Raw genomic sequence first — 11775 nt, 5'->3', positions numbered from 1 at the left:
AGTCCTGCTCAGAGCTGAATGCCCTCTCCAGAGCCAGCTGGTCTGTGTCCAGGCAGCCTGGCTCCAGGGGAGCCACACACGGCCACCCCCACCTCCACTCTGCGCTCAGCCACCCCTCAGAGGCAGCTCACAGTCCAGCCTTTGTGCAGGGGCTCCCAGCTGCCCCCCACCCAGACACCTGTCTCCCCACTTTGGGACGGTCCCTCCTCGGCCCCCTCCTCCTTAATGGCCACAGCACATGTGCAGGCCCACCTCTCCTCCCCCTGCAGCCCTGCCCGGAGCTCACAGCTGCAAAACGCACACGCTCTGTGCAAGCCAGCTGTGGAATGTCCTGCTCCTGCACGGCTCCAGAGCGGCTCCGCACCCCTCCCAGGCACCGACCTCGGATCACTTCTTCTTCACCCCCTGCTCCTCCTGGGTGGGGCTGGGGCTGGGCAGGAGCTGGGGCAGAGAGGAGAGGAGCAAGGTCGACCCAGGCCTCAGACAGGAGGGGCCCCTAGGGCTGCGTGCCTCCCCCTGCACCGCAGGCGGCAGGGCCTGGTTTTCCCATTTGGAGAGGCATCTGCGCTCCTGGAAGGCCAGGCTGAACAGGCCGCGGCGCTCCTTGGAATTTCATTCACTTTTTAAACAGAGTCATTCATTAAGTCAGTGCTTGCTGGAGATCCACAGTGTGCCAGGACAGGGGGGATGATAACGAGGACCCACCCACCAGCACTCCTGCAGGACAGGGGCACCCATCAGTGGGCAGGTGCTGGGACGGAAGCAGGGGTACTGTGGGTTGGAAGCGCCCCCAGATACACTGCCCAGGTGGGAGTTAGCAAGGCCTTCTCCAGACCACAGAGGGAGAGGGAGGACAGGGCAAGGATGGTGGAAGGGGGCCAGGAGGCCTGGGTCTGGGGGAAAGGTCTGGGTTAGGATGGCCTAGTGGTCTCCAGGAGGGAGGTGGGGACCTTGAAAGCATCCTCATGGAAGAATGACACCACCAGGTGTCTCAACCTGGACGTTTCCTTGCAAAGAGCAGAAACGGGTTCCAGCCAACTTCAGACAAGAAAGAGGTTTCTGGAAAGGTGTGTGGGCGCTCCCAGCCAGGAGGCAGGGCAGGAGCAGCCACAGGAGCAGCCACAGCCTCTGGGAGCATCATGCCACTGGCACCTGCTGCCCCCTGCCTTGAGCCAGTTCCCAGGGGAAGAAAAGTGCGGGTGGCCACAGGATGGTCACAAGCCACCCCAGCGCAGCCCCTGGTGCAGTCTGGGCCAGGTCACAGGCATCACAGAGGCCCAGAGACAGAAGCCAGGCTTTGAGGAGGCACTGCCCAGTCTACCTCCAAGACCCAGAGCAAAGGCAGCTGGACAGAGGTAGGGACGGCGCCGCCTTGGCCTGGGGAGGGTCTCAGGGGCTGGGCTCAACCCAGTGGGGATGTCAAAACTCACCACTGCAAGTTCGAGACCTGTGTTTTGTCCAGAGTGAATTATGCCAGAGTGACAAGGTGAAAGGTGGTGACAGTGGCTTAGCTGACCACGAACCCATCAATGCAGAGAGAGCGCCTGCTGGGAAGCAGGATCACAGGCCAACCATTCTTTGGCTGGGGGACGAGGGTGCCCTGCCAGACAGATCCCCCAAGACCTTCTGCAACAAGAGAGGTCCTTTCCTCAAGGCCAGCCAAGGAGCCATGTGGACAGAAGGGGAGGAAGGCTGGAGTCCGGGCTTGTGCTTGGAGCCCATGGGAGAGGGTCCTGCTGGACACCTTGGGTATGGAACGATGTGAAGCAGCAAAGGAACCCGTGCAGACAGTGGGCAGCACCCGTGGGTGGGGGAGGGCTGAGGCGTATCAGCAAAGCCTTGGGTGCTCAAGTGGCTGAGCTCCAGGGCCTCGCACCTCCAGCACCCTGGATACGTGGCCAAAGCTGCAGCACCCACCAGTCTGCCCATCCCTGGGCGAGGCCAGGATGGAAGGTGGCCAGACCCCAGGGAGAACATGCACGGGGGCTTTCTCCCAAGGTTTTTTCCCAGAGAAAACAGACAAGGCCTCCTGAGTCAGCTCCTCTGGGCTTTCAGAAAAAGAAAAAAAAAAGAGGCCCAAGGCGAGGCTGGTCACGTGGCTCGTCAGCTGTCGCCGTGGGGCTCACACAGGCTGGGGCACTCGGGCCTCCTCGTGGGCACTCCTGCAGCTGCCACCCCAGCGGAGCCCTGCCGAGGGCCTAGGCCTTCTCCCTTGTGTGCCCTGCCTGGGGACCAGGAGGCCCGCAGCCCTGCTCACAGCCAGTGCCCTCTCCTACCCATGGGGACACTTGTGGCCAAACTGCTGCTGCCCACCCTCAGCAGCCTGGCCTTTCTCCCCACTGTCAGTGTGGCGGCCAAGAGGCGTTTCCACATGGAGGCCATGGTCTACCTCTTCACCATGTTCTTCGAGGCGGTGAGTCTGGGGCGTGGGAGGAAGACCCCGGAGGCCCTCGGCACTGCTCCGGCTGTGGTGGGCAGGACGGCTTGACCTGGGAGTGAAAGAAAGGACCCAGGGTGGGGTCTGCAGACCAGAGAGAGAAGCTCAGGACCCCCTTCCCCTCCGGGCCTCAGTTTCCCCATCTGTGCCAGAGCTTCCTGGGACGAGTGGCACTGTGACACCAACCGTGATGCCCACCAGCTGGGAGGACTAGGCCCTTGCACGCTGCCCCTCCGCCCCCACCTTACAGCTCTGGCCCTGGGACAGCTGAGCAGGGAGGAAGGGGTGAGCAGGCCTGGGAAGGGACTAGCGGGGCTCAGGGGACACCTGGGCCTGGGTGAGTCGAGCTGCAGGATTCCGCTGCCCACCGTCCAGCGGGGTGTGCTCCACAGCCCTCTGCCCCTGGGGCTGCCTTGCCCCTGGGTCCTTCCTTCCATTTCCATGTCTGGCTGGTTCCCAGCTCCCTCTCTGGCTCCCCTCGGTCTCCAGGTAATTGTCATGGGGGGATCTTCTCTGGCTTTCAAGGGAGCGCCTGGCACTGGCTGGCTGCTTTTGAAGCCCCTGTTTCTGGGGTTGCTCTCCCCCTCACTTCCTGCTGTGGCCTCTCTGCCTTTGCTTCTCCTGCTGGCTGGCTGTCTAGCTCTCCCTCCAGGCCCGTCTCCTCGCTCCCTCTCCCTGTGGCAGCCTCTCTCGCTCTCTGGAGCTAGACCCCGTGGGATTTACTTCTTCCTCCTCTCCAGCTCCACCCCCGGATCCACGTGTTCTACCTATGGGTCCCTCTAGCTAACCACCTACCTGTCTGGGGGATAGGCCATCTGTCCATCATCCACCTCTGATCACCTGCCTAAGCCGTCGTCTGTCTCCCTGTCTATCTGTCTAGCCAGCTATGTGGTCCCCCCTAGCCTCTGGGTCCCCCGAGAGTCCCTCCCAGTTGCGGGACCCCACAGAGCTCCCTCCCAGTGCTCCTGGCTCAGCTTCCCTCAGACAGCTTCAGTGTCTGGTGGCAGAACCAGACCTGGGGCCGCACTCACCACAGGGCCTTCCACCAAGGAGCTGCCGGTGCTCGGGCTATGGGGTGGGGCGGGGTCAGCACACCTCCCCCAGGTCTTGGGCTCACATGAACAACGATGACCTAGGACAGGCGAGCTCCTTGGAGGAACTCAAAGTCCTCCCTCCAGGTGGGAGACTTCTACCCCGATGGGGAGGAGCCAAGAGCCAGTGTCCAGGGAGGGGACTGTGCCCGGTATGCTGCATGCCAGGTGTCCGCACCTCCCAGGAGCTAGCATTGGGATTCCCAGTGATGGGTGAGGAGGCTGAGTCTCGGGAGGCTAGGGCACGGGTGCCACCGTAACCCAGCTCATCACCGCCTCCTCCGGGGACCCCGGCCTGTTGATGGGGAGACTGAGGCTGTGGAGAAGCCAAGGGCCAAGGCCAGAAGGAGACTTCTGAGTGGGTAGAGGGCCTCAGGGTCAGGCAGAGAAGCTAGGGCCTTGTCCCCAAGGCCCACGTTAGGCCCAGCCCGGCAGATCACAGGCACTCGCCCGGTGAGCCCCCCCTCCCTGCCCACCTGCTGTGGACTGACCCCACAGCTGCCTTTGTGGCCAGCCTCTGAGGCCCACCCAGCCCCACCCTGCCCCACCCAGAGTGGCAGAGGCAGCTGTCTCCCATGACAAATGTCCTCAAGGCACAGTCTGCACCTCCCACAGTCCTGTCCTCCACATGGCTTCTGCCCCCACAAGGGCCTCTGTGACAGTGACCATTCCTGTTGGGACAGGTGCTGGGCACTTTACCCAGGGCCTCTAGAGAGCCCTCAGTGCAATGTCCTTATCCCACTGGACAGAGAAGGCCCCAAGGGGTCAGCTCCTGCCTGAGCTCCCTCAACAGCTCTCTGCGGGTGCTGATTGCAGAGTCTGCGCCCTGCCCACCCGGCCAGCAGCCGGCCTGGCACACTAGCTAGGCTACTCTGTCCCCATGTTGGAGGCGGAGGCTAGTGCCAACCGCCACACCTCCCAGGCCCCCTTGGGCAGGTGGTGCCCCTCCATCACACAGAACTAGCAGTCATCAGGAGGAGCCCTGGACCAGGTAAGGGAGGCCCCTCCTGCCCTGTGGGCAGGCTGGATTTCCAGACCACTTGGGACCCTCCTCCCTTCACTTGCACACCTGGGTGAGCACCAGGCTGGCAACTGGCATCACTGCCAGGATAAGACAGACTCTCCTGCTCCTGGGGGGGGGCGGGGGCGGGCAGCACATAAACATTGCCAGAATCTCCAGTGGATGAGTCAAGCACACACAGCAATCTGTGATGCGAGGGGAGACGGAGACAGCAGGTGGGGGTAGGAGATGTGGTTCTGGAAGGAGCCAGGAGACCCTTCTGTATCCCACAGACATTTAAACACCTCGCTCAGCCCCCACCTGAAGCTTCCCTTTCCTGATCCGTCATGTCCTGCACATAATCATCCTCCTCTACCCTCTTTGCCAATATTGCCTCAAGAAAGATGTAGTGTCCAAAGCTCAAGGCAGTTGTCTGGGTGGGACGACCAGAGCAGACAGGCAAGACCACCTCCTTCCTAGTCCTGGACACTGTGTCTCTTGTTAACGCCTCTGAGGGGCTGCGTAGGGCTGCAGGCAGCGGGAGCTCTCTCTGTCCACCCGACTTGCTCCACTCTCCAGACTGCCCAGGGCGCCTCCGTCTGCAGCACCCCTGCCTCCAGACGCTGGCCTCCCGCTGCTCTGGGATTACCAAGAGCGCACTGTGCTGGCTGGCGAGCTTGTTTATGCCATTGAACCTGTCAAAACAATTATGTCATGTAATTAAATATTAGTTAAAACGATGAAATGTGAATGCAAAAGGGGAGAGAGCTGCTTTCCTAAGAAGTGAGTTGACTGCTTGGAAAACACTCCACATACGCATTTTGTTTTTAGAATCGCTGTTAAGTGTCCAGCCGAGCACAGGCCAGAGGCAGGGGAACCAAGTGTGCTGTGTTGGGTCCTGCTCGAGGGATCCACACCCTCCCTCCTCTCTGAGGAGATGGAAAGCTGCCGGCCAGCACCTCTCGGCAGCCCCTGGGCATCTAGCCAAAGTGCACATCTCTGGCCTCACCCGGACCTACTGGAGAAGACTCTGGGGTGGGCCACCGTAACCCAGCTCTCTGCCCACAGCAACCTGTCTCTCTGTGCCCACTCCCACCTGAGAGCACTGCTGTGATGCAGACCAGACATTACAGGGGACATTGGCACAAGGAAAGGCTACCCGGCTCCGAAGGGCAGATGGCTCTGTTCTTGGAGCCAAAGATGGGTGTGTGAAGGCCCTATGTGTGCCTTCAATAAGTCCAGAGGCAGGGGACACCCAGAGGTCCCATTTCAGGGTCCCCACCTTGGCAGGCTTCCTCTAAATGACCACCCAGCCTTAGGCCAAGGAGGCCAGAGGAGGTAAGAGGTCTCTGCCAGGGTGACGTCCGCAGAGACACTGCGGGGGCCACACCCAGTGGCACCCCTGCTGTTGATGGGGAGACTAAGGCACAGGGTGCTTGAGTGTCTCCAAGCTCGTGAGTAGCCGGCTCCCTGGTGGTACCTGGGGACTGCCGGCCCCTGGGGGCAGCAGCCTGACCCTGTGCCCCTGACGACCCTGATTCTCGGCAGCTCCACCACACCTGTGAGGGGCCCGGCCTGTCGGTGCTCTGCTTCCTGCGCCAGGATCTCCTGCAGTACTTCAGCATCTACGGGACGGCGCTGAGCATGTGGGTCTCCCTGATGGGTGAGTGGCCGCCCTGCCCTGCAGGCCAGAGCCGGTCCCCACCACCCGCACCACCTGGTCTCCAGGAACCCCGCCTTCCCTGCCCCTCAGTCTGGGCTTCAGCCATGAGAAAGCATCACTCCTTGAATGCTGCCTTCTCACTCTCCTATCTCTCTTAAGTGACTCATTTGACAAATGCTTGCTGTGACAAATTTAAAGAGCAGGGCACACAGAGCACTGCGTGCATGCCCACCAGCCTCTGCCCCAGAGCCACGCACAGGTCAGGGTGTGGCTCCCGGGTCTGCTTCCAGGAGCATTGCTCACCAAGGTCATTTTTGGCCCAGGGTTTTAGGAAGATGGGACCATTCAAGGGCCTCATGTGGGCGTGGCTCTGTGGGGGGACTGGCCTGGCATATGTGTGACTGTCCATGGCACCACCAGGGAAGGTTTCCACCTTGCTCTTAGAGCAGTGTCCACGTGTGTGGGCCCAGCCGCCTGAGGCCTCTGCCTTTTGACCAGCCTGTGAGCCCCCCGGGGCCCCTCGGGTCTCAGGTGTCCGGGTGGTCCTGCTGAGCCATCATCCTCACTCACTCGAGTCTTAGTGCTGAGTGTCTGCCCCAAGCTGCCCTGGCCAAGCTGGGGAGGCCGCTCTTACCTTTCCTCTGAAACTGGTGTCCATCGAACTTCTCAGTGACCAGGTGAGCCTCTGGGTCCTGTTGGTCAGGGGACGACCACGTGGGCACCTAAGGGTAGGGGTGCAGCCACAAGGGACGAGGAAGGCCACTCACCACTCCCGTCCTCTTCCTGATCCCCAGCGCTGGCCGACTTTGACGAACCTCAGAGGTCAACGTTTGTGATGCTTGGCGTCCTGACCATCGCCGTGCGGACCTACCACGACCGCTGGGGTTACGGGGTGTACTCGGGCCCCATCGGCATGGCCGTCCTGGTCATCGCAGCCAAGTGGGTGTGTACTGCATGTGCCTCAGCTGAGGGAACGCCACGGAGCCTGTGACCCCGCCCCCACTCCTCCAGCCTCAGAGCCTCTGTGACCTCCTGCCTGTGCAGGCGATGAGACCAGGAGTTCAGTGACTGCCCTCGTCGGTGGGCACCAGCACTGGGCCAGCTGAGCCGCCCTAAAGCCTGGCTCCCACAGCTCTGCATCTGCAACCCCAGGGGGCCCAAGCTGCAGGTGTGACCCACTGAGCACCCCACAGCAGGGCTGCGCCTCGGGTGGTACTGTGTCCGTAGAGAAAGAGCCAGCGGGCCTTGGAGAGCAGCTGGGGCTGCCTGGGCCACCTCCTGCAGGGGGCACGCTCGGGCTTGCTTCTACCAGGAAGGAGGACATGTGGCGGCGGGTGCTGTGGCCAGGGTCAGAGCACCCTGTGGCCTAGAGTCCACGAGGCCCTCTGCTCTGGCTCCCCAGGCCTCCTAGCCCTCCATTGTACCAAAGCCCTCCTGGTTGTGAGGCCGGGAACCCACTCCAGCCGGCCAAAGTAAAGACATGGCATCCCTGGGATCCACCCCAGAGTGGGGGTGGGAGCCCGGAGGCAGACACAAAGCCAGGAGCTCCAGCCCGGACCCCAAGCTAGCGCCATTCTACCGGCTTTTGCCCTGTGGAGCGTTGCCTTACGTCTCTGGGTCCCCACCTCAGGATGGAGGAGACTGGTCTTCCGCAGCCTGGGCACACTTCCGCAGCAGGCCGCGAGCTGCGCTGGGTCGCTGGGTACAGCGCCAAATGGGCTGTGGGGGCCCCAGTGAGCCCGGTTCTCAGGGCAGTCGAAGGAGCGGCACTCAGACCCCAGCTGCCCAGAGGGATGAGGTTCTGGTGGCCAGCTGTCCCCCTCCCTTCGTGACCCAGGACCTTGGGGTTTACCCTGCTGGGCGGGGGGGAAGGAGCTAGGTACAGGAGACCCGCACCCAACTTGCAGCCCAGCAGGGCAGCAGTGTGACAGGACGCTCCGGCAGCAGATAGGAGCCTGCTAACTGGACGCCAGGCTGGCCCCGGGCTGACCCAGGAGCCTGAAAAGCCCTGCGGGTGGGGTTTTGGGGTCCGGCATTAATTAGCATGCTGGAATGCATAAACACAGCCCGGGTCTGATAACCCCTCCTGCTCCTGCCCGGGTTGCTTGGCCGGATCTGACTCTGGCCAGGCTTTAATTAGCCAGGATAGAATTCACTCCCCCATGTCCCGCCAAGTGCCAGGAGGCTTCCACTGCCCTCAGGCCACGGGCTGTCCACAGGAGCAGAGATGGACAGCCAGCATCTGGGACTCACACTGTGTTTTCTAGACCACTGAACGTGTAGTTCCTTTTGGATGTCCACGGGCAGTAGCTTCCTGGAACGAGGGCCCATTCCCCCCACCTGAGGTTCACCACTTCTGGGGAGAGACTTGGGAACAGTTCTGGGGAGCAGAAGCAGAGCTTGTGGGGGGGCTCCCAGGGCAGGACCAGGCCTCTTCCCTGGCCATTCCATATGACCCTCGACACCTCCCTCCCAAGGTCCTCAACTCCTGTTGGCAATGGCAAGTTCCAGAAAAGCAAAAGCTTGGCACCATTTCAAAGCTCCTTTGGTGGCCAGAGCTGCCTTGCCCAGTGCAAGCCTGTTCCTGGGGTCTGTGCTCCCCACATGGTGACACGTGGAGCCTCGGGTGCTGCCCCTGCCCCAGGCTCATGCCTCACCACAGGGGCGACGGTCCATCCCGGTCAGCCAGGACAGCCTGGGCTCTGGACACCCCTGGCCAAGGAGCTGCAGTCACATGAAGCCTGAGGGATCAGGTTTAATGGGCTGCAGAGTTAATAATATTTAAGGTGCTTCTTCAACCAGTAAAGCGAACCTGTGTGTCCACATGCCACATGTGTGCCCCATGAGCCATAGGGCACCAGTAGTCACCAGGTGTGACATATGTTTTGTTCTAAATGATCCCCTTGGGCTCCCCTCTGCCTGGGAGACAGAAGTTCAAGGGCAGCCTGTCACACCCCAGAGGTGGGCTCCCAGTGACTACCTGGCCCAGAGGCTCCCAGGCCAGGACCTCCACTGTCCTGTCGAGGGCCTGGGTACAGAGGAGTGGCTGTGCTGCCCAGGCCGGGAGGGACTCCTCTGCCACGCAAGGATGGCCTGGGGTGTGCAGGTGGAGCCACTGGCACAGGGAGGGGCTGTCCCCACACTGTGCCCTGAGAGCTCTGCTGTCCCTCCTCTGTCCCCACAGTTGCAGAAGATGAAGGAGAAGAAGGGCTTGTACCCCGACAGGAGCGTCTACGCCCAGCAGATAGGCCCTGGCCTCTGCTTTGGAGCGCTGGCCCTGATGTTGCGCTTCTTCTTTGAGGTACAGTCCCCGTGGGGAAGAGCCCTCGTGGGCGTGGCCCTGCTCAGTGGGGTGGCCGGCTGTGCCCTCACCAGGAAGCTCCGTGGCCTGACTCCTTGTGCCTCCTGTGGGGGGTGCTAGGGCTATGCCCATCCCCAGCATCATGGCATCCTGGCCTGTGTGGACCTGGGGCTCACAAGAGGCGGGAGACAGGCCCTGACCTCAGGGAGCTTGCAGCTGAGACGACGGGTGTGGGGCTGGTGCCCAGCCTGGAGGAGGACATGGCGGGAGGGAGGCAGGAGGCCAGTCTTCTGATAGAGGCCTGGTGAGCAACACCACCTTCAGGAAGCGAGGGCTTGGTGATAAGAAAGGCCACCATGGCTGGACACAGAGGCCTCCCTGCAGGGCCACAGCAGGCAAGGACACAGGAGGGGCCCTAGGCCCGAGGGGCTGGCTGGGCCTGGGGGAGGTCCTGGGCTCTGGGGATCCAAAGACTGACTGACCGCCCTCCCCTGCAGGATTGGGACTACACCTATGTCCATAGCTGCTACCACTGTGCCCTGGCCATGTCCTTCTTCCTGCTGCTGCCCAAGGTCAACAAGAAGGCTGGACATGCAGGGCCCCCGGCCAAGCTGGACTTCTCCACGCTTTGCTGCACTTGTATCTGATCACACTGCCCAGCTCCAAGCCCTGCCCTCCTGTTTAGGGACCAGAGTCCCACAGACTCTCCTGGGGTCCTCCTGTCCTTCCCACCCGGGGTGTCCAGGAGGAACAGTCTCTCCCACATCCTGAGAGACCCGCAGGGTGGCGAGACCCTCCAGGCTCTGCTACCTGTTCACTCTGCCGACTCTGTGCTCAGCGCTGCGCTGGGAGGAGAGGAACTTTCCCTCTGAAGCTCATGACCGACCGACGGGTGCACCTGGTGACCCTGAGGCCAGTGTCTGTCCTCCCCGTCCCTCCCCTCTTCACCTGTGGTGGCTAGGGCCCACTGCTTTCCACAAAGGGGGCTGCCAGCACCCTTGGAGGCCATGCCCACCAAGGAGACTGATATCGCCTCTATTATCCCTGTGGCCAGGCTCTGAGTGGCCCCATTTAGGACACTGGGCCAGGCCTGCCCCTCTGTCCACCCCTCCAGCCGGGTTCTGGATCAAGCTGTCTCAATAACAAAAATCAACAAGAAGCTCCCAATCAGTCGACCTTACTGCCTACAAACCCTCCGCGTACATCTTGATTCCTAAAACAGGGCGTGAGCAGGCCTTGTTCCCCTTACCAGTGAGCACCCAGGCTCGGGGCGGACAGCCTACTGAGGTCCAGAGTGGGTGGCAGGGAGCAGAGCCTGCAGCTGGCCCATGCAGAGGTGGCAGCCCTGGGCCGTCTCGGGCCTTGGCACGCTCCAGGCTGGCTGGCAGCCCTGCCCGGGGCCCCCAGCATGGAGGTGGCTGGTGCTGTGCCCTCCGCCGAGGGCTCCTCGCTGGGCCTCTGCTGTGCCGTGGGAGGTCCTGTCTGCAGCTGCTAGGGTTCCGATGGTGGCGGTGGTGGCTCCCAGACATCACCTCACAACCTGAGTCCCCCAGCACCCAGCCCGCCAGCTCCCCTGGAGACCGAGGCCCATCTGTCGGCAGGAAGTTACCTACACCTGTCTGGGGCCTGTGTGTGTTTCCAGACAGGCCACTGAGAGGGAGCAGTTACCACGTCCACTCCCACCAGTGGGACAGCCAGTGATTTGTCCTAAAGTCACCTCTTGCAAGCCCAGGCTGGGAGGGAGCTCTCCAGCACTGGGGCGAGGCTCTGTGGCTCTCCAGCCCTCCCAGCGCCCAGCTGACTCCTCAGCCTGGCCTCCTGTCTGCTGACCTGCAGGCATCTCAGGAGCGCCTGGCCTGCCCCTCTCCGCCCTGGGGGCAGGCAGAAGTCACCAGGAGCCTGAGCCCTTCTCTGGCCCCAGAGCCTTTAAACAGCATGGCGTTTGCAGGACATCCCAGAACACCCAAGTCCAGCCTCATGGCTCATCAGGCCCCGAGGACAGGACAGGACAGTGGTGTCACTCCCACCCATCAAATGAGGCAGCTGAGGTCCACAACCTGGGCTCTGACGCCACCTGCTTAGAAGGGATCAGCGGAATGTCCTGTGTGTCCCCATTGTAGGGCAGAGTACAGGGGGACATGGGGCTTCCCCCACCAAGTGCTGTGCCCAGACCAGCTGGTGACACACAGAGACGCACCAGCAGGCACACATCACACACACGCCTGCTGCAAAAGACACACCCACCGCCACCAGGGGCCGCGTGTCAGGAACCCGTGTCCCCCT

General features: G+C 62.1%; 1 protein-coding gene across 1 annotated transcript; it reads left to right on the top strand.

The window, feature by feature from the left end:
- The first annotated feature begins 2278 nt into the window (after positions 1-2278).
- Positions 2279-10549, top strand: Mymk (myomaker, myoblast fusion factor). The gene is made up of 5 exons (XM_027935775.3): positions 2279-2413; positions 6077-6191; positions 6986-7134; positions 9376-9492; positions 9990-10549. The coding sequence occupies exons 1-5, from the start codon at positions 2279-2281 to the stop codon at positions 10137-10139; spliced, it is 666 nt and encodes a 221-aa protein (XP_027791576.2). The 3' UTR covers positions 10140-10549.
- The last annotated feature ends 1226 nt before the right edge of the window (positions 10550-11775 follow it).

This window comes from Marmota flaviventris, chromosome 13, assembly GCF_047511675.1.
Source record: "Marmota flaviventris isolate mMarFla1 chromosome 13, mMarFla1.hap1, whole genome shotgun sequence".
In the NCBI taxonomy this organism is placed as follows: Eukaryota; Metazoa; Chordata; class Mammalia; order Rodentia; family Sciuridae; genus Marmota; species Marmota flaviventris.
This window is presented reverse-complemented; position numbering and strand designations above follow the sequence as displayed.

Coding starts and splice junctions, on each gene's coding strand:
- Mymk (XM_027935775.3), top strand. CDS start 2,279: ATGGGGACACTTGTGGCCAAACTGCTGCTGCCCACCCTCAGCAGCCTG. Junction 6,192..6,985: donor CATGTGGGTCTCCCTGATGG/GTGAGTGGCCGC, acceptor CCTGATCCCCAG/CGCTGGCCGACTTTGACGAA. Junction 7,135..9,375: donor TGGTCATCGCAGCCAAGTGG/GTGTGTACTGCA, acceptor CTGTCCCCACAG/TTGCAGAAGATGAAGGAGAA.